General features: G+C 40.6%; 1 protein-coding gene across 2 annotated transcripts; it reads right to left on the reverse strand.

Moving 5' to 3' along the window:
- Positions 1–53: 53 nt before the first annotated feature.
- On the reverse strand, positions 54–23677 carry sec14l8 (SEC14-like lipid binding 8). Of its 2 annotated transcripts, XM_083783600.1 has the most exons (13): positions 23555–23677; positions 22788–22863; positions 14416–14459; positions 13099–13161; positions 12774–12962; positions 12020–12115; positions 11831–11891; positions 10751–10834; positions 7066–7172; positions 3026–3165; positions 2299–2468; positions 1342–1487; positions 54–1266 (listed from the first exon to the last, which is right to left on the reverse strand). In XM_083783600.1, exons 1-13 carry the CDS (start codon positions 23606–23608, stop codon positions 1192–1194), a joined length of 1305 nt encoding a protein of 434 aa, XP_083639726.1. In that variant the 5' UTR covers positions 23609–23677; the 3' UTR covers positions 54–1191. The 2 variants fall into 2 exon arrangements, with proteins under 2 accessions (XP_083639726.1, XP_083639725.1); XM_083783599.1 differs by having other exon boundaries at positions 54–1487.
- Between the last annotated feature and the right edge of the window lie 221 nt (positions 23678–23898).

Raw genomic sequence — 23898 nt, forward strand, 5'->3', positions numbered from 1 at the left:
ACAAATCATTACCTACATTCTATAACTGTCAAAAAAAAGTTTAATATACTGTATAATATAATACTAGACATTCTTTATTTTGTTTAACCTGAACATTAATCTTATTTCTTCCCACTACCAAGTACCAACGTCTGTGGTTTTAAACATGCAGACTGATAGGATAAGAAGAAAGAGTTGAGCCAGTGTTGCTGGGGGACAAGCACAAATTCCAGATAACATTAAATATTCTAGGACTACTGTAGGAGGTATGTACGGTATTAAATACTTCTCACGTAGTCCAGTTGGTATATTTTTCCCTGTGAGATATCATATCCTCTTGCATGCATTGCAGACTGTTCCTCCATTTCTGTATCAGTGCATGGGTGACATGGTCATTGTCCATGGGTGACATGGTCATTGTCCATGGCTGCAGATTGTTTTCAGATCAAGTATCTCAGGATGTGTGTACCAGTGGCGACTAATCAGTGCAGCTGCAGTTCCTCTGACTACCTCATGTTAAAATAATTCTTGGTAACACTTCCTATGAAGCCCATAACTACAATGCATTAACCGGCTTATAAAACTATAAATGGCTATAAGAACTCATACATATGCTTCATAAGAATAATCATAGCAGAGTATAAAGCATATAAACTACTTATAAAGGTCATGTATGCATTGTAATCTGATTATAACTGTATAATTACAGCTTAAGTACCAATAATGAAATCATAACACATAAAGTATTACTTTAGAAGTATCATAATACTTCATAATTACTGGACATTTTCATTTGGTCAGATCATAGTTTATTATATTTCTCAAAGAAGTAGTATATTATATTTTATAATCACTGTTATAATACATTATGGTGTGGTATCACTATAAGTGATAATGTAGTGTTTTAAATAAAGTGGGAAAATAGCAATATAACTTTTCTGCCTACGCCTCCTGGAATGTCATGTATTGTAAAGCACCAAATGAACATTTATAGTGACTTATAATCACACTATGATGCATTGTAACAGTGATAATACATTGAAAGTTATAAAGAATTCATAATAAAATGCCGTTATGTGTTTTGAGGTATTATGGTGCTTATAACTAAGCATACAATGTTCAAAATCAGAATCAGATTTATTTTTATAGGCCGATTGTAACGCATCATATAGACACGGGCTTGATGGGAAGTATTACCAAATTCGTCTTCAATCATGACTGGCTGGTGCTCTCCTCTTCTGGTTGGCTGCCAGACCCACCGTTAGGCTTGGGGGACTGCAGTTGGACCTCTGGCTGGCTGGGGCCGCCCTCTTCCGATGGGCTGCCAGACCCACCGTTAGGCTTGGGGGACTGCAGTTGGACCTCTGGCTGGCTGGGGCCGCCCTCTTCCGATGGGCTGCTAGACCCACCTTTTGGGGACTGTAAGTGGGTTGGCAGTAGGACCTCGACAGAGAAGCTGACCCTCTTGGACTGGAAGATGCTGTAAGTGTTGTCGAATCGCAGCACATCTGAAAGGCCACCGAGAAACATGTCACACATCAACCAGTATTTCAGTTCTAATCACAAATGGTTTAACCCATTCTGGACGGGAACCCCTTTTGGTGTTTTAACTAAGCATTATGCTATAGAAGAATAGCAGATCTACAAGCTCATAGCGCTTGTAGTTCTGCTACTTTTGAAAAATCATAAAAATGCGGCACAAATCTTTGAATATATATTCTTTCAGAGCGAATGTTTTTGTCAAATCTGATCTGAGAAACAAATCTGATCTCTAGTACCGACAGTCCACACTGTCGATTAGCAAGTGATCAGATTATATTGAAGTATTCACACAACGTTGACCTATCTGCATTGCTTGCTGTGTTAACGACGTAATGTCCGTATGACTCGCCAAAAAACTACATATCTACAAGCTCACAAAATGGCGCATTGCAATGCGCTGCGAGCCAGTCCTACACACCGAAAATAAACGATCTAGTACAAGCTCACAAAGCGGTGCAAACATACGTTGTGTGCTTATGGATTGGCTATTTTCAGTTAGTACAACAAAATATGAATCAGGCCTCGTGTCCAGACTGAGATCTTTAGAAATAAAATGTAATCTAATTTCAAACCACCTATGAATGTGGTTCAAATCTGATTCACCATAATGTGTTCTCATCTGTTTTTCTCTTCCGACTTGATTACACCAATTTGATTCCAATCCAGACTGGCCAAAAACATGTTTTGGGCTGCCAGTCTGAACATACAGCTTGAGTTTATGTTAGCATATGTAGAACGTTCATATTCTTTCCGGTAAGGAATTTTAATTCAGCTCACAGATTCCAGGTTGTTCACATGTAAGTGAGCCGTCCTCAGGCACCAGCTGGGAGTTGTAGCGCTGGCTGCACACCACTTGCTGCATTTGACCCTTCTTCTGCCATTCACCCTTCTTGGACTTCAGAAACACCCCGAAGCCAATGTCTGCCCCCTCGCTAACAAACTGCCACCTGAGAATGGTTACATTGGAAGAAGATGTTGCTTGAAACATCTACCGGTACTTATAGTCTACAATGCAGTAGTGGGAGCTTGAGTTATTAAAAAGTAAAAGCAGGAAATAAGGATGTGTGTGCACACACACAGCCAATTAACAGTAGTTAAGACACAATGGTAGCTCAAACAAACAGGAGGCCTTGTTCCTAAACTTCAGTAGGTTAGAAATTAGAATTCATAAATAGACAGGATCAGATATAACCATTGTTCTGTTTGACCTAGGCTTGAGCACTTACATAAACCCTGGCTTAGATATTACAGAAAAAGGTAGAGCGTGCACCATGAGAGCAGTTTTGTCACAGGTTATCCATTTATAGTGGGGATACTGAAACATATTGTTAGATTCAGAATAATCATTCATTTTTGTCATAATCTTTGCCTGTGCCATGCCGAAGGCGGGCCGATACTATGTTTCAGCCCGTCCGTCCGTGTGTACAGTCACACATGTCACCTCTGTGGCTTGCAGGCATTTCAAAAGTTAGCATTCAACCCAATTTCATAATACTATATTAACCTGAGAACGCAGCCGGGGAACAGGATCTCATATTCCATCTGCTTGGAGGAACCTCGACCGACTGTGAGACACTGGTCATAGTTCACCTTCACATGGTCCCGGACATAGTAAGAGGGAGGCACAGGACCTACATATTGGATCTGGAACACGCACGCACACACAGTCGCACACATCACATCACATAAAGACACATGAGGTTAGAATATTGGTGTTAATTTAAACAAAACAGTTGATGTTGAAATGTAGCCAGGAGATGTAAGAGTTTGAGGGAGATGAGGGTTAAATAGAAGACATAACTTACTGTGACAGCCAGGAATAGCATGAATTATCTTCAGTAAAAGAGAGATTCAGATCTCAAAGTAGCATTATATTTTCAAAGTCTCTTTTATGTCATACAAATTAAAATCTTCCTAGACATACAAAAAGGAGCCCATACAGCTACTGTAAAGGAGCACTTATCTATTTATTCAAGTACAACCAAACCAAAGACATGGCGTGAAATTGTGTACAGTACTGGAACCGGGCAATAGAGGGCAGTGTGAAATTAGACCAGGGGAGATAAAGTGTTTCCCTTCACCACACCAGGCTACAGTATGGTTGAGATCAACCCCTTATATCATAGTGAACACAATAACAACAGTCATGCACACACCACTGTGCTATCTTGTCAATTACACACTGCATGCTTACTTAAAGGGAATATTCTTGTAGTAGCCTAGCTTCTGCAAAAACAAAATATGAAATTAGTTTGAAAAACTCTTCTTCATGTTCCATGAATTGTGATGTTGCTATTTGATCATACAATATTTAGATGATTAATTTAAACATGACTATAAATATTTTGATTATTTTTTCAATAACCGTTATATTAATGGTGTACTACCTTCATCTATCAGAAAATACACTGTGGCAGGAGGTAGAAAAACCGTCCTCCAATAAAGAAGACATACTGTTTTGGGGCACTTTCCTCAGGGCATTATGCATTAGCATAGCCAACAAATAGGACAGGAGGTTAGAGTCTAACCGTTAGACACTTTTTGAACATACTAAGAACAGACATGACTAAAAACTCAGTAGAACAGGTCACCCAAAAGCATAGTCCTTTCTTTTGAACAGACACAGTTATCAGCTTCATCCACCTATCAGTCTTTTACCACGGTCTAACTGCACATTGATAAGAACAACCAGAACGGCTGTTTTAAAGGCCTGATATCACACAAGTTCATTAAAAAAACAGGCAAACTCCATACAGTTAATAACAATGACATTCAAACAGCTACTGTAACACTCTCTAATAACTACAACAAAAAAAGGTTGTGTAAAAATAGGGGTCGAGGTTGAGCCTCTGTCCATTGAATCTAGCAGGTTCATTCCAATGTTCTGATATTCTTTCCTCTTCCTCATCTGTCTGGGACCCAATAACGTATCTATAGAAACAATGATAAATCCGGGTTCAGTTCGCATATCTAGAAAAAGTATCTAATGCATACTCAAGCTAAAAGTTCAGTCATCCTAACTGCTTCTACACCAACTACATGCTGTGAGGCAGGATTGCAAAGGGAAGAAAGCAAAAGCTGTCATTTAAGCAGTAACTCGAAAACCGTTCCGACACGCCGACTTCAAATTCGACAAACCCCTGCAAGTAGTGCAGTGCCCGGTGTCGAGTCGGTCGCCGGTTGGACCCACGGTTGTCCAGAAGCGCCACAAAAGGCCTCTGCCCGGGCTCTGGACCAAGGGGCCAGTGAGGCACTCCAACGTTGATGCGCTGGGCCCTAGTGGTAAGAGGAAGGACTGCAGGCGGACCCGTGGATTCTTGACGAGGAAACCCTGTGCAACCGAGCGCTCAATGTTAAAGCCCAGCTGCACATTTGGGCACCAACATTTGGTGCCCAAATGCTGAATCAGCATTTCCGGGTGCTTCAAAACGCCACTGAGCAACTTCCACTGACATGAATAGCGGAGGGGGCGGAGCTTTGCGCCAGTTCAGTCTCTATCCTTTTAATACTCTATGCTCTGGACAGGGCCCTTGCCTGGACTCCAAAAATGGAGCTGGCCTGTTCTGACATCACAACGCTCCATATTTGGGCATGCCTGACACAGAACTCCATATATAGGAATAAAGGGACACAGAGACACGGATACAGAAATTTCCATATATGGGCATAACATGGGTGGAACGGGTACTCTGACATGGGTACAACGGGTATTGCATAGCGGAGAATGGATCTCCAACTCCCATCGTTACCGACTCGGTTCTCTACAGCCGGGCACCGGGCTAGTGTTTTTAATTGTGCATTCTGTAGAGGTTTCTCAGCTTCTCACCTTTTGGTTGAAAGTCTGTAGTGGTCTTGCCGAGCCATGAGGCCCATAGGTCAGGAGCCTATCTCCTGTTTCTGTAGAGTGAGGCAGATTGATGTACAAGTACACCCCCTGGACATGACGCTAGTATGTCGCAGGGACTTATCCCAATCCAACCCTTGGTGCTGAGTGGGTTGCATTTTTTAGTCTTTGGTATGACCCAGCCAGGGATCGAACCCCAACTTCCCAGTCTCAGGGTGGACACTCTAACCACAAGGCCACTGAGCTGGTTATGTGGTATTGGTGATCAGTTTTAATTCCATAAGCAGATCCAGTGTTGTAGATCCAGGCTTCTCTTCTAAATAAGAGTGACCCATGTGGTGAATATGCATAACATCTTTTGTGGGTTAGACTAGAGGATCCCAGCTAGAATGTATTGATCAGCTTCTATTATCCAAGCAGTTTAATTTGCTTGCAGTGGCATGGTCTGGTTGTGAAGCACCTTTGTTGCTTCTTGGGTCATTGGGGTGCAACAGTTAATTGAACTAATCAATTTAATTGATTATGAAACAAATACATTTGATACAAATAGATGTCTAAAAAAAGGTCAAATGTGTATTTATTTTAATTTTACGAAAATAGCCGATCTACAAGCTTACGACCTGAAAATTATTTTATTTGTTTGACTTAAATGAATTAACAGACATGCTTCTCAATTATTCAATCAATCAAAATAGTAATCAATAGTTAGGTATGTGCCGATGAGACATTTTGGCCGATATCGATATCCGATATAATAAATTGCTGTTATGGCCGATAACCGATATTACCTATGTCGATATGATTTCATTCTGCATTAAAAATATATAATAATTTTGTCCATTCTGAAAAATACATAACAGGGTGTCTGCACTACAGGCTAATATTGTGAGCTTGTAGATCTGTTCAAGCTGTTACTTTGGACAAAAAGACAGAACGATTAATCGGACCGCTTAATTAATCGGTCTGATTGATTAATCAAACCGATGCAGATTAATCTAAAAACAGATCGGCCGATACCGATGTGTTTGCCAATTAATCTGCCATCACTAAATAGAATAATTGCTAAGAATATAATCGATAGTTGTTGCAGTCAAATAGAACAGCAACGTTCCAAAATACTGCAGAGACATTTTGAGGTGTTGCTTTTGAAAACTCTAGTCCAAAAGCACATTGAAAACTCTAGTCCAAAAGCACATTGAAAACTCTAGTCCAAAAGCACATTGAAAACTCTAGTCCAAAAGCACATTGAAAACTCTAGTCCAAAAGCACATTGAAAACTCTAGTCCAAAAGCACATTGAAAACTCTAGTCCGACTCCAAGCACATTGAGCCACCAGGACATCTCTCAGAAAAGCTTTTGAAAACTCTAGTCCAAGCACATTGAGCCACCAGGGCATCTCTCAGAAAAGCTTTTGAAAACTCTAGTCCAAGCACATTGAGCCACCAGGGCATCTCTCAGAAAAGCTTTTCAACTACAGGAGCAGATTGTAGAATCTCCTACGTTAACTACAAACAAAAACATCAATGTCAAGGCACCATGTAATCTGTGCGTGCAGACTACACTACCGGAGACAGCATCTTGCACATATTTTCAGCAATAGGTTGCAAGTCTATTTAGCAGGTTTACTGTAACAGCACTAGAGAACTGCAGCCTAGATGTTTGCAGAGGGTCTGCTTCATCCTGACGGGGATTGGACTCACCCTGGACTTACAACGAGGGTCTCCATCCGGATCAGTCATTTTACCTCCATAGACCACAGGCAGCTGCTCTGGGTCGACGTATTTCAATAATACCTCCTGCCAGTTTTCTGCAGATCCAGAGGACAAAGACATCAGAAATTAAAAATACAACACTGACTGTAGAGCTCATGACCCTGATGTTAGATAGGAGAGTGTGGAGGGCAGTGATCCAGGACTTCAGAGTTGGTGTTGGCTAGAGAGCACTGTTTCCCATCTTTTTATGGGTCACAAGTAAATAACCCCCTTTTTGTGTTTTCCATTAAAACTATATATATTTTAAAAAGTGAGGGAAAAAAAACTTTTCATCAATGAAATTAATTCCAACATATTTCAAGTGTTTCATGAATGAAATAAATCAAATCTTTTCCAGAAATAAAAAGGTGTTTTAAACCTCTTGAGCCTCTTGCAGCAGCTCAGAACCTCTGAACAGCGCTCAGCGGGTCAATGGAGACCCAATTGGTCTCCGGTTCCAACTCCGATGTTGCGGATTTTCCCCCTGGAACCCCCTGGGGTTTAAGAGGTAGAAGTAGTGAAAATAGCCAATCTAATCTGACCTAGCTTGTAAATGTGCAATTTTCACTAGTTTGAGTCCTGGGCGAATGTCTAATTTCTCTTTTGGGTCACAGGTAAAAAAGTTAAAAAGAAGGCTAAAAAGAACCACTGGGATAGACCACGCTTTGGCATTGCTTGATCCAACTCAGGGGTTTTTCAACTCGAGACCCAAAAGAGACATTTGGGGCTGTATTTTGAAGATGCGTTTTACAATGGGGTAATACATAAATTGCCCTCACTCTGCGCACATTCGTATTATGAAAGGCATATCGGCCCGTGTTGAACGCACACACATATGGTATACGGCGTTCTTGAATATTTTAGCATTGTGGGAGTGTCCATATGTTAATTATTTTCGCTTTGCGCAATTTGCTATTAAGCCCCTTGACCTAAAAACACTCAGCGCATAACGATTAGACGTGGGTCTGACCACCTCATAAACGCAAAAAGCACTGTTTGATTGTACACTTGAGCGGCTCTGGGAGGCTGCTAGAGTGTTGCCATGTCTGTTTATTATAAGCGGCTTCTTTTTCTGTAAAGTTGCTTGTAAATATTGGTAGTTGTACTATTTGTGGTTGCTTTTCTTGTTTCTAAAGTGGTTATTTGGGCTTTTCTCCTAATGTTGTTTAAACCAGTGATCCTCACACAGCACATTCCCATGTCAAGGATCCCCAGATGAATGCATTTGCCCAACTAAGGACGGCTAATCCAAAAATTTAATTAATTTTACTAATTGATTACTTTTGAAAATAGCAGATCTATACCAGCTCACAATGCATCACATTCATTCATTAAAACTATGAACTCTGACTGCAGGGGGATATATATAATGATCATTATAACAATGTGCAAGAACATATTTAAAAAGAAGGAAGAACTTTATATTTGTGGACAATCAAAATGTTTTTTTATTTTAATGTGGTGTCATTAAAATTAATCTGGATATGGCAGACTCACTATCTAGAAAATAAAAACATGGCACTTCATTTAAAATAGGTTACAGATCCCTGTTATATGCGCTTATTTTTATAGACCTATTTACTTGTTTCTATGAGACATGGCAACAGCCTCTTATTTTTTTGTAAAATGTTGAGATTAGAAACGGCCATAATTATTTAATTTCTCAACCTTAAAAATAAATAAAAACATCTCCATAATCCTTGGGAAGTTTGCTTTCATATGCTGTATCACACCCGATTCAAGTAAAATGCTACGAGCGAAGACAATATACCATCGGGGCCACAGGCACAGCATTAATAAGCAGCATTCAACTCATTCCTTCATCATGACTTGAATGAAATAAAATATAATAAACGTTATTTTACTGGTGTTTTTCAATAGAAACAAATTATTTTGAGGCATAAAGGTGACAGCATGCAGTGCAATAGGAATAATTAACCCAAATGTGACAAAGTCATGTCATGTCTTCTATGGTGCCAGCCTGAAGAAATGTAATCCCAAATTGCGCATTCCGTATGTGACATCAGCTGACTGGTAAAGAGAATGGTACGGACATGTTGATTGGGTACGTCTCAAACACGCCTTAAACACACCCATGACTAATTCAAGGCCGTTTTGCGCAATCCACGGGGTGTCGAAAGCGCTTCTTAACATGCCCAAAATTGCAATATGACATACAACACGCCCCCAGCTCATAAAACTGTATGTATTACCCCATTGTAAAACGCATCTTCAAAATCCAGCCCTTGGTGTCTTCCAGGGACCCAAACTTACAAAAATACATTCATTAATAGGCCATATTGTGAGGTCCCTTTTCGTTCAGTTCCGTTCCCGTGTCATGGGCACTACACATTCAATGCATTTTTTCATAGATTATACCCTTCTGGACTTGTGTTTTTGACAAAAGAAAAGTGTTTTTGCTTGTAAAATGTGTTATATTGATTTTGGCAACACAAAATCTTTCTCAAATGTCATAAATACATATACCTAACATCTGAAACGAGTACTGGTGCCTTAGTTTACTCATACGTTAATCTAGATCAGGGGTTTTCAACTGATTGTGAACCAGGGACCACCACCCTGACTAAGAATCAAGCTAGGGACCACTGTTGTGTTGGGAGGGTATATGGGCTAAGCTTAGCTCTTTCATAACACTTGCTAATGCTATGCAATATATACTGTACATACCACTGTTTCTTAACAGATGGTCCACGGACTACTAGTGGTCCATGGCATAATAGGCCTGCAGGTGGTCCATGGGAAAATGTTTTAAAATATAAATAAATTTTCTTTGTTAGATGTATTAAAATATGTTTAAATAATACAGTTATTTCAAAAGCCAAAAGATATATATTTTGAGAACCACTGATCTATTCCTATCCCACGGTTACACTTCTCTTACTTTATCCATCCTCCCATTAAACTCAGGTTAACTGATACAGTACTGATAGAGCAGACAAATGGGCACATTTCCTAATAATGATGACTCAATCAGGTAAGCTGGTAGACTGCACCCTTCTTGAGAACTCCCTTTTCTGTGGAATTTCTTAACCTCAGACTTCCCAGTAACTGATTACATTTATTAAGATAGACTTGTAGATGAAAAGAAAAGAAAAGAAAAGAAAAGAAAAGAAAAGAAAAGAAAAGAAAAGAAAAGAAAATCAAATCAAATCAAATCAAATCAAATCAAAATTCTTGATTAGCTTTTGAAGGAAATGATATATAGTGGAAATATCCTAATACTTACAACCCATAAAACGGGTCTGTGATTTAGGGCCGATTCATACTCCTATTTTAGAGCCGAATAAAAGTTGGTTCGGCCTACAATGTGACGTCATTTGTGGTTGGTTGGGGGGGGGGGGGGGGGGGGGGTACCGTCCTAAAGTCGGCTCTTCAGTGCTACTGAAAATTTCCGACGAGCCGAAATCATTTCGGCACTACAGCGCCGAAACAGCGGTAAAATAGGAGTATGAATCGGCCCTAACCCTATGTTTGTGAATCACTGCTCTAAAATTCATGTTAGTTTTTGGGGATAGCGTTTCACATCCCACGAAATTCGAACAAAATGGACACCACATGGTCAATTAAACAACTTGGCAATTAAACAATGTGACATCGTCTTAAGTTGTCTTACCCCCCAGCACTTGGATCTTTGATCGCGTGACCTCACTCAGGAAGTGCTTCACAAGGTTGTAGGCCACAGGGAAGATTTTAGGGGCTGTGGAGATACAAAGAGTAATTTTAGCCGGTCAACTGAAAAGATTAGCCATCCAATATTATGTAACGTTCTAGGTGAAGTGGCACTTCGCTATGATGACACTTGATCATAATGACTTTAACCCCTCATGTGGTCCTAAGGCAGGAACCCACTTGTTGTTCCTGACCAACAGTCATTAAGACATGTGAATCCCTTGACTCCTTCAAAACCGCTCTCAAAGGGCACCTACGGATGGCTGCAATTCGAAACTGGCCTCTGTAAAATCTGAATCCCCCCCACTCCATTTCCCTCACTGTATATTGTATATTGTATATTTTCCCAGTGCTTGTATATTTTCCCTTTTTTGCTTCCCATATGATGAATTCCTGTTCTGTTCTTTAGCTACATAGAAATGTCTATTTGTATGTCTCTAAATGGTTGTATGTCTTTAAATGTTTTGATGAATTGAACAATGTGGACCCTGTTGTAAACAAGTGTAATGCTTAATTGGGTCGTCCACTCACAGTTGACAGTCTTTGTATTGAGTTTGTGCTTAAAATGTACTGTAAATTCTACAAACTGTTAATAAATATTTCAATCAAAAAATTTCAATCAGTTGAACACAACAGTGGCTTTGCTTGTCAGAGCTCCTATACTGGAACAACCTGCTTGAGGAGCTAAGTCTTCATAAATCAATGTCTTTCAAATGACAAAGACATCAAAAGACATTTCCATAACATTTATTGTATTGTATGATTCTCTTAATGGTTATATTGTTGTTAACTTCACTTATTATTTTAAAAAGATGAATTACATTCTAAAATACATTTTGTTTTTGTTAAAGTTCTTTATAAATGAAGTGTATTATTAGGGCCTGAGCACTGCACATTAGTGCAAAGCCCTATTGAAATCGCAATGATAATGATGATGACTATTATTAACACTACTCACTTTACTGCATTTGCTTGTAACATGTAAAGGCACTACTAGCTAGGGACAGGGAAGAGACGAATGCACCTTTAATGACAAATAGTCTTTTCAACCCCTCGGGATAGTTGTCTTCAAACATCTGAACGATCTGAAGATGCAAAACAACAACACACATTGAGTCACTGCTCATTTACAGAATGCCTTATTTTCAGGACACATTTGTGTTATTGTGAGTAGGATATGTTTGTAATATACAGTACGTTTGTGTACGTATACCTCTCCATATGTCTCAATAGCAGGCTTCCATAAGTGCTTCAGAGCCAGACCCTCAACATCATAGATCATGGTTATGGACTCCACATGCTTCCCCAGCTAGAAGACAACAGACATACATCAAAAGTGAAGCTATTATTATGTTGCCTTCACTGGGAAAACTATTTAATCCCCACTAGTGATGGGGTTCTAATTAGGATGGTGGTGTTGCTCAGTCAGGCTGTTCACCCACCACTTTAGCCCCAAACAACAGATCTTGAAAGCTAATACTGGCTGTGGCTGAATTGTCATTGAATTTGCAGGGCACTTTCATGATCCCTAGATAAGATAGGATGCCTCCTACTGATGTTGTTGGTGACCCAATGGCCTTAGCTACACCATTAGGCCAAACCTTCCACTTGCACACAAGTTATCTCAAAATCTAATGGGCAAATTGCCATAACACTTGCTTGATTGCCTGCTCTGAAATGATTAGATATCTGAACAGTGCTAACAAACAAAAGAGCATAATTTTAACAATATGAAAACAATTCATATTAACCTTGAACAACTCATTTTTATGAATTTTACATATATGTAAGGCATGTAAGGCAATTGATGTAAAAGCAGAGAGGACACAAACACAGTATCCCATACTCATTCTAGAAAAAGGTGCCCTCTGGCCTTTGTTCCGTTCCTACATGAAAACACACCCATACACCCCCACATTTTGTTGGGCATGTTTGCGACCATGCCCAACATCTTACCCTCATCTTACCCTCTGGCACTGCAGTTCACATTCCTTCTGCAGCATCTCACAGTCTTTGATCTTGGACTTAACAAAATCCTGCTTGGTGGCGGACAGGAAGAGGCCTTTGGGATCCACAGGTCCGATGACATCATACCAGATAGGACTGCCCTCACGGTCATAGCCGCACATCCCTCCAGACAGATACTTCTCTATTACCTGAATGAAAAACAACCACCGCTTATTCAGATACGCTGAGATTATTTGCTAATGACAGTATTTTGACACGGTTACTTTCGGGGTCAGTTTTGTAAAATATGCTGATATTCAATGACACATTTTATATAACACTTACTTCAGGAGGTCGCCATTCAGTGGCTATTGTGTCTACTTTCATTCGATTCCTGAACTCCAAATGCTGGAATCAAATAGAAATGTGACGTTAACCAGTTTACCCCTATACGTAGTCGTAGATGACCGTATTCCCATGGATTACACCAAATATCTTTGCTGAAATATTTTTAAAATGTTCCCCCAATAGGGATGCTAGGGTTCAAGTGGTTAATGGCTTTGGTTTAACAAATCAAGTAACATTTATTTTCTTCATAGCAGACCTTTCTAAACATGATATTAATTAACCACTTAAGCCCTATATATTTATTATATTGTCGTATGATTGTGTCAAGTGAAAATAGCAACAGTAAAATGGCTGATTTACAAGATCACAATGTTAATACATGCCCAGAATTGAGATGCCAGGTTGGAAGAGGTTAATAGTGCATAATGTATACAAGTAGAGCAACTACAGCTCTCAACCCATTTTGGGCGGGAACCCCTTTTGGTGTTAGCATTATGTTATGCTTTAGCTATTGAAAAATAGCAGATCTACAAGCTCATAGCGCGCCTACGAGCTTGTAGGTCTGACATAGAAACATAGCTTTTTCAGAAAACTGTCAGGACGTAGAAGCCATTCTTAGAATCTGATCTCATTAAAGCAGTGTGGACTGAGTTAAGTGGCTCAGGAGGTTTTAGACACACGACTAAGACCTGCCCCCTCAGCAAGAAACGGATTGTCTGCTGCACGCACACACTGTACACCCTCACATTCACTAAAGGTCAATCAAGATGGATTAGTGTATTAATTAGAGCTTGTGAGTTGTGACTAAATAAATACATTGGAACACAGGTTTTCCACCCGACAGCAATGATATTATCTCCACCAGGAAAATCTATCTATCTATGTGTGTGTGTGTGTGTGCGCACACACACACACACACACACACACACACACACACACACACACACACACACACACACACACACACACACACACACACACACACACACACACACACACACACACACACACACACACACATGCGTTTCTATGTGTCCGTCTGCACCAAATCTTGCAAACATAAGACACTGATTTGCATCACATTTCTTGTTGTGAAATGTTTTTACTGTTATTCTGTCGTAAACTAAATGAGTTGCAATTGTCTTTGGTTAGCTTCAATTGGATAAGAAGGTGTTGATGGCAAAGCGAATTAGCAGGGTAACTGGGGTAAAATATTGCGCTCGCGCACACGCACACACACACACACACGCACGCACACTCACACACAGCTCTAGAAATGGCCTCTCCAATTTAATAGAAGATCTGCAGGATTACCTTTCGCAGCATAGCCTCAGACTTCTGGACATTGAAGTTTCGGGCTGTAAAAAGACAAGGGAGAAAGAAGAGTGAGTGGTTAAGTGTCTTGCTCAGGAAGTACACTTTGATGTCGTCTACTGACTGACTACTGGGCAGGCCGGGGTGAGAACACGTGGCCTTTCTGATTACTAGACGAGTAGACGGACAAATAAGTGTCCATTTGAATACATTTAATTTGAACGTATAAGTGAATTCAATTCCTCAAGGCCTTGTCAACAGCCCTGTCTCAAAGCTCTGAATTTGAACTCTTTGCAGGTGATTACAGTATAAGAACAGTAGTATAGTTTCACATTTTTATTACATTTGTACATTTAGTTCGATTTTTAATTACTTTTTAAAGCAGTTTTGCAAGTTTAGGCAGCTGTGCACTGAGCCACTAGCACTGTGTCAGGGAGAGAAGGATGAGGCTGGCTGTGCACTGCCACTGTGTCAGGGAGAGAAGGATGAGGCTGGCTGTGCACTGCCACTGTGTCAGGCACTCGTTACTGGTGGCAAGAAACTTGACAATGTGGGAACCAGTCCAAGAGAAAGAGACGCACCACCTTGTAGACACACTACACACAACACACTCCGTGACACTGACTCAATTGATTCCTCCCCACACACATTTCTGTGTTGTCCCACTTGCCAGTGAGGAGCCAAGCTTGCAATGCATCATGGGAATTGTGAGAGTACAGTATTTGCTGCATGCAGGGCACAGTACACTATCAGAATCCAATTCTTGTGGAAAAAAATCAGACCTGTACTGTACTGTACTGTACTGTACCTACACCCAGGCCCTACACACAAGGCCCTACACACAAGGCCCTACACACAAGGCCCTACACACAAGGCCCTACACACAAGGCCCTACACACAAGCGATCCGGTTTTTACCATAAACGTAGAGTTGTTCAGGCATTAACACGAATGATTTCCTCGTATGAGAAGCATTGGTTGGAACTTGGAAGTGACATTACACAAGCTTCCGTTTTTAACGTGCATTAATAGTTTTAATAGTTCGTATATTTTTTTCTACACACCTTCCACCAACCTAGTCCCCATATATGGGGGACAAGGCTTCATGCCTGAGTGTCCAAGTTGCTCCTTTACACCTGACAGGGGGGAGTTTCCCTGGTTGGACGTAGCGCGTGGAAGGAACACGTTATTCCAACCAGTTCCTTTCCCCTCCATCAGGCAATAGTTCGTATTTTAATGCGATTTAACTCTTGGAATATTTCAATAACTTGCTAAGGTAGCCTACCTCATATGTTTATTCAGAATTTGAGCCACAGACCACCATTTGATGAGATTTAGCCTCTCAGACCCATTTGAGCAACGGACCACCATTTGATGACTATTAGCCTCTCAGACCCCAAACGTACAATTTTGTACACAATTCCATGCTGTATTGATGTGGTACCATAGGAAACGTTGATCAATAATAACTCTCTTGAGTGAAAGATAGGATCGATAGATAGATAGATAGATAGATAGATACATAGATTTGTTATTCAATGGAATGCCAATGCATAGATGTGGGTCACTATAATGGGGTCAATAATGGGTCAATCATCGTCTTGCTAATGTGCCTACACTTTGGTGTTTCCATTCGCGTTAATGCCTGAACAACTGTTATGTTAAAAACGGATCGCTTGTTTAGGGTCAACTTTATTCTGTTAAAAACGCGTTAAAATACGAACGCTATTCTGTTTAAAAAAATACAGCGTTGCCTGCTTGACAGCCTGTCAGGCCGTGGGCCTGCCTCTAAGCGCAAAGACCGCGCCTCCTTGTTCTTTTGCCGCAGGATCCATAATGAAGCGCCAGGGACACAGCCAGGGACACAGCCAGGGACACAGCCAGGGACACAGCCAGGGACACAGCCAGGGGCACAGCCAGGGGCACAGCCAGGGACACAGCCAGGGACACAGCCAGGGGCACAGCCAGGGGCACAGCCAGGGACACAGCCAGGGACACAGCCAGGGACACAGCCAGGGACACAGCCAGGGACACAGCCAGGGACACAGCCAGGGACACAGCCAGGGACACAGCCAGGGACACAGCCAGGGACACAGCCAGGGACACAGCCAGGGGCACAGCCAGGGGCACAGCCAGGGACACACATTGCTGGGCAGCACCACTCAAAAAGAACAAAGCCAGTTCAGGCAGTTCAAAGCAGGACATAAAGTCATGTCTCGTCTCAGGTCACGCTCTAGTCATCTCATTCTCACCTAAACTTATTTAGTAAAGTTATTTAAGGCCACCCATGTCCTATTGTCTACAAATGCTGTTGCATGACAGCTAATGTAATTTATGCTAATGTATTTCTGCTACCATCCATTACCCCGTCCAAACGGTCATGAACTTTTTGTGCTTACTACCACTGGAAGTTGACTGCAAGTACAGTGCTGCTTTGTCTGCCAAACAGAGTCTGTAATTTACAGTGGCCCCGTACGCTCCTGTAGACAGTAAAGTAAACACACCTGTAAGCTGATTCAACAGCATGGATTTGGAATGCCAAGGTGTGGCAGTTAATTACCATATCTTAGCAGGGGTAAAATTAGGATGGCCGCTGGCAACGATCACATGGATTTTCAGCCATATGCTTAAAGGGGAATTACACTCATTTTCAACATTTTACTGAAAATAATAAAAAAATGTCCCCCCCATTCTGTGTTGCCTAGAACTGGAGGTCTGGAAAAAAAATCATTAACATGGTACATCTTGATGACATCATCAAGCTGTACATGGTGAAAACCTCCAGTTCTAGGCAACACAGAATGGGGGGACTTTTTTATTATTTCCTCACAACAGCTTTAAGGTATATGAATGACATGTTGAAAATGAGTGGTATTCCCTTTAAGTACTTTAGCTTAGCACACATAAATGCTTGAGCTCATCTGCATGAAACTGCAGTATCACTGGTGAACAAATGTACTGAACAAGATACTGTAGTATCACTGGTGAACAAATGTACTGAACAAGATACTGTAGTATCACTGGTGAACAAATGTACTGAACAAGATACTGTAGTATCACTGGTGAACAAATGTACTGAACAAGATACTGTAGTATCACTGGTGAACAAATGTACTGAACAATATACTGTAGTATCACTCACGGGTGAACAAATGCTGGCGATTAAAGTTCCTTCAACAGTGAAAATTAGGAAGTCATCAACACAATTTTAAAAAGGAAGCTAATCAGACCACTATGCTATGAAACAGACCCCTTGCAACATAGACCTAAAGATCCGGTATTGACCATAGAATAGATAGATACTTTATTTGTCCTTTCGAAAAATTGGTCCAAAATAAGCCTTAAAAAAAAAAGGTACTGCAAAGGGATATAGTCTGGTTAATACATATTCTATTTATTGTCCAATCAAAAGTTAAAGTTTTATATACCCATAATCTTTGCTATTAGTGTTTGCTCAGTAACAGGGGTCTCTCCATCTCTTTAGCAAGGTTTTGCACCAAACATAGTTACTGCAGCTATACTAAACATACTACTATACACTTGAGAACACGATGTCTGACTGAGTCACTGAACATGAACTGAATGACACTTTTATTGGTGGCAATTCCCATGGAATCTCACTGACCTCTGGTACACCCTTGCACAATGTATAGTAGACTAGGACCAAGATACTTGTCATGGTTGCCAGATTATGCGAGGGAAATAAGCAACCGGGTCTATGAATACAAGCCCAAAAATAAGTGACTATTAGGGCCACATGAGCACTTTAAACCTATATACATCGCCATTTGAAAATAGCTGATCTACAAGCCAAGCCAAGCCAATATGACACGTTATAAGCTTGTAGATTTCAAACATCTTTCAAAAAACATTTTACAACAAAAAGATATTTTCAAATTGTTGTCCGTGGACAAATACATTGGATTTGGGGTTTCTTGACATTAAAGGGTTTGTTTAAAGTAAACAACCTTAGGAAACAAGCAACTACAGTACAATTTACAAACAAGCCCAAAGAAAACGTTGCTTAACAGACATGGCAACACTGGTCATGATGACCCATCACAATTTACACACTCATGAGAATACTATTATGGATCAAATGGTTGCCATAAATCTCGTCTTTTATCTCTCAAAGTGAAATTCTCCACAGTAAAAAAATATATATCTTTAAGCATATGTCCGGGTCATCTGAAAGTTGGATGCAGTAATCAGTAATGACTCAGAAAGGAGCCTCAGATCAGCCAACGCAGGGAAGCTGGAAGTACCTTGACTAAAAACGCCCAAACTCTTCTCCCTTCTGGCTCCAAAACTATGGAATGCACTTCCCATTACAATCAGAACTGCAGCCTCATTCCCAGTCCCAATCTTCCACCGTAGTCTGAAAACCCACATTTTCAGACTCCATCATGGCCCGTAGCACTTGCCCTAGCCCCTTAGATAGCACTTTATGTAGACTTAAATAGCATTTTAAACAGACTTATAGCATGTTACGTAGATATCACTCAATCAATCTTTATTTATATAGCACGTATAAAAACAACCGAAGTTGACCAAAGTGCTTCACAACAAAAGACAACAATAGCACTAGAATTGCATTTTATGTAGTCATACAGTAGCACTTTATAGTACATGTATAGTATAATATAGTATGTATAGTTTATATATAGTTTTATGATATAGATACTCCACTACGTTCTTAGCTTACGCATGTTTCATGATAACTACTTTTTATATATGCTTTTTTGTTATTGCTTATTGTAAATCGCTCTGGATTAAGAGCGTCTGCTAAATGCCTAAATTGTGACCTCTAGAACACAGTTTCCCAAACAGTGGGTTGGGTATGCCCTTTCTTTCGTTTCCTATACATAAAAAAAAAAAAGAGTTCCTTTTGTACCCTCTCAGAGTTACAGACCCTTGTGTGTCCAATTGGACCTCTGATGGTTGGATGTTGAGAAACAGTGCTCTCTAGAACACCATCCATACTTTCTGTCAGAAGGATAGTGTCCCTTCCCTATACTGTACCAGAGAGGCATATGGGCCATCCATCAACTGCCTGAAATTCAAACTGAATGAAATTCCAGGGCAGAGAACACGTCTGAAATTAAGGTACATTTTGGATAGTTGGGTAAAGTGGTAATTACAAATATTAAAATGCACAATTACAATATAATATAGCCTACAGCATAGGTTTTCTTCAACAGGGTGTTCAGGGCCCTTATAAGGGGTCTGCATAGTTACTACAAGATTGTTGATTGTTGTTTCTGATTAGTTCTCTTCCCCAACTGAAAATACATATTAACATGACTCCAACATATTATTAGCAAAGATAGTGTATAAATAATAAATAACAAAACATTTAATTATATGATGATATGATGATAGTCCTGCCATATTAATCTGTGAAGTCATCAAAGCTGCACCATCACCATCAGTTAAAAGAAAAACCTGCAGAATTCTTCCAAGGTAGTATCGCATCTCTCAACAGTCAATGGACATTGTTGAGACAGTCTTTTTTTTTTTTGTACTCCCTGGATTCCCAGGAGCCAGGAGGTACAATCCTTCCGCAAATGGGAGAGGGATTTTAACAATGAATATATTGAGGACTACTCGCAAGAGACCACTGACTTGGTTAAAAAGGTTTACACCTGTAACAGACTAAGAGAAACACAATACAAAGTTCTTCACAGACTACACATTACACCTGTGTTCTTCTGTTGTAAATATCAAACAGATCTTGGCACTTGGACTACTTTTGAGAATGCAAGTGGAAATCAGAGATATTGGGGTCAGGTGGCACATGAGCCAAGCAATATTTTTGAGGGGCTATGCCCAGCTTTGAGTGGTTGTGTAAACACAAACATTGAAGAGAAAAGAGAGGACGCAAATTGTGATTGGACAGAATGAGATGATGTATGATGATTTTAAAATAAATCACACGGGTGTGATTTTTAAGGTGAAATTAAAGAAGGATATGGGAGCTTTCTTACTGTGACTCCCTTCAAAAGAGATTAATTTGACTAATTTAAATTACTTGATGAACTTCTATCAGCTCGGAAATGCATTTTGATAAATTGGATTAGGGATAAGCCTCCTGCCGTACAACTCTGGTATAGAGATCTTTGGTGTGCTCCCCCACGAGAGATTATGTGCAGTGTATAGTGGCAACGAAGCTTCCTTTTGGAAGGTCTGGGCCCCACTGCGAGATTATTTTCCCACCAAAATGTCTCGGATCCTTAATCTAAAGCCTCAATTCCCTATGCGCTTGAACCCTCCCTGAGGATAGACCCTGGGGGAGAAAAAAGGAAAAAGAAAAACTGGGAAATGTGAATAATACTCATGTGGTTGTGCTTGGGGATCAGGTTGTTTGAACTAGAATGGTGGCATATATGCCTTATGTGACTGGATATTGTGCTGTTGTTTCTCTTTTCTTATTGAACTATTGGATGATGGTGAAGATGAACTGAAGATGATGGTTATGTCAGGTTTGTAAAAGTATGTCTGAAAAACGCTGAAGACCTCTGATTCATATGACGCCATATTGTTTCTTATCTCACTTTCTTGTCTGCCATTGGAACAGATCAATGCCTTCATTTCCCCGAGATGCAAATCTCTGTTCTCTCCGTTTCACCGAACCGTTTACAACAGGTTCACTGAAACATGAAATCATCCACAGGGTCACTCGTTCACAGTGAGAGGAAAATAATCTGAATCCCTCTGCACCCAAAATACCCCAACAAGCCCCTCTTTGTCTGGGCTTGGACTGTCTATAAAAGGGGTTTATGCTCTGTGATTATTCAAGAGGATCTAATTGACAGAATGATACACCAACTCAAAAACACATTGTGCTATCCCTACTGTAACCAATTACATATAGTAGGCCTCCTAGCCCATGCATAATTGGAGTACTCTGATCCCTACTGAAAATTATTGCTGAGCCATTTGCACGCTGTGCTCTAAGAACGTTGTTTGGCCCTTATTTACGGCTGTTCTTCTGAGAATGCTCTCCACTGGCTAGATTCAGTCAGATGGTTGCTTTTAATGGCTTTGAGATGTTTGAGATTACAGTGCCTCTTTCGTCCGTTACAATCTAGGATCTGTCCAACCTGGGCTTGACGCTGATCAAAAGGCAAGCACTATTAGCTGGGTTTATAGCAGCGTAAAAGTGATTGCTACGCCTATGTGAGTGTGTGGGCTTAGGCTAACGCACTTATACTGTGTACTTGGAACTATCCTGGGTAGATAGGGCAGCCTGGGTACATAGGGCAAAGGAGTCAACAATCAAAATGGTAAATACTTGTGCGAGTAACAGCCCGACCTGCTCTCGACCTCAAAGGCCTTTTGGAATGCAGGTTCGGATGGTGGCAGGGATGGTGGAGGGTAGCCATTTCTTGTGATTTGGTTTGTTCTTTCTTCGTTAGGGTTACCTTTATTTTTTTTATGGTTGTGTCACTTGTGTGTCTTTACTTTCTGTTTTTACATGGCTGAATGTTATGAAACGAACATCAATAAAGGGAAAATATTTGATATGCAACAAAACGCTGTTATTAAGGATTTCTGTATTGCTAAGAAATATTATAGGAATTCTAGGCAGTACTTGACAGATACAAAACTAGAGAGACCTACAGCAGACCACATAGTCTACGCTTCATCTTGGGTTCATGTAGCAAGTGGTACAGTAAGTACAGTGACTACTGGCAGATGCACCGGTCCATCGTTGACAAACTTTAATGCCATTATCTCTAGATAAGGATCAATCACAGAGCGCTCACTGCAACATCACGCGTGCTGGGGAAAATCGGATTCTATAGGCTGGTCACTGCTCATAAATAAAAAAGACCATGACCAAGTCTTGATGTTTCAGTCATACATCCAGGGTCACATTTCAGCTTAAAAGAAGTTACCAATGGTTGCTCTCTTTCTTAACTTCACTACTGTACATCAACACATGCTTCAACGACCAGCCACAGAGGATGTTTGGAAAAGCTTGTCCACTTGTGTAGCAATGGCTCCACTGCTGCAACTTCTGTATATTGCAGAGGTATGGTATGGAGACATTGACAATTTGGAAAGAACTTCCTCTGCTTGCGCCCTGACACATCAACATACACTAATAATGAACCCACAGTGCAGCACTGAGTGCATCTCAGTCAGTACACACTGCATTAAAGATGTATCATACCGGCCTGGGCCATGGCTCAATGGTCCAGGCACCTTGGCTGGTAATCCAGTCTGGCAGTGTGCCGCAGGTTAGACTGGTTTACTGCATGTCTCCCCCCCTCCCCTCCCCATTTCCTGTCAGCCTACTGTCTGTCCCTCCATAAAATAAAATAAAGCCACAAAAAAAACATAAAAAAAAAAAAAGATGTACCATACCTCTTAGCCAGCGTAACAGGAAGTGATCATTCTGGGCCGGAAGTTGAGGAAGAATGTCTTCTAACCTCTCTCGAAACTTGGGGGCAGAGAAGGAGGAGGGAGAGGGGGAGAGAGAGAGAGAGAGAGAGAGAGAGAGGGTTGGCTGGGCATCTCTGATCAATATGCATTATGACCATTGAGGATTGCAATAAAATGTGCTCAAATCTAAGGGAATCTTCAGCTTTATCTGACAAACAAAACAAACACATCATGTGAGTTTAATAGTGTTCTAGTTCCTAATTTTACTGATCATGTGATATATATATATATATATATATATATATATACATACATACATACACACACACACACACACACACACACACACACACACACACACACACACACACACACACACACACACACACACACACACACACGATGCCTGCACATATGATACAACACAATGGAAAACAATGATGGTACAGTATTAACATCAAGCACAGTATGACAAATAAATAGTGTTATTTCGACATTTCAGTGGAAACAGTGAGTGAACCAAAATAAAAATAAATCCAAATAGGCCTATAAAGAATACATTTGAAAGACAACACTAAAGAAAGCCAAGGACATTATGAAAGTCTGCGCTGCATGATAGCGAAATTATGTTCGCAAAGATAACAACTGATCTGATAGCAATAATGTCAACTGCACGTTTTTAGCACCGACTCAAACATTACGAGGAAAGCATTTCCTATAGGAATGAAAGTAAATGTAGCTATTATTACCTGTTTCAACGCATCGGCCTGTTTGGGACTGAGGTCTCCAACCCTTCCACTCATCGCCTCTGTGGATAATATGAAGTTATTAATCCCTAAGGGCTTAAGTGAGTGTATTATCTTTATCTTCTCCGCCGTGCTGTGTGCTGCCTGGCTGTCTGCATGTCTGTGTATATAAACGTGTGTGATGATGATGCTCAGGGGGCGCTGTCCATGTAAACACGCCATATGGAACGCCCACTGTGCTCTCGCCCCTAAAAAGAACAGATCTACAAGGTAATAACGCGTCGCTTGGCGACGCGTTATTACCTTGTAGATCTGTTTTTTTTAATGGATGGCTGGCTGTTTCATCC

This window comes from Protomyctophum parallelum (assembly GCF_964188405.1).
Source record: "Protomyctophum parallelum genome assembly, chromosome: 15".
NCBI lineage: Eukaryota > Metazoa > Chordata > Actinopteri > Myctophiformes > Myctophidae > Protomyctophum > Protomyctophum parallelum.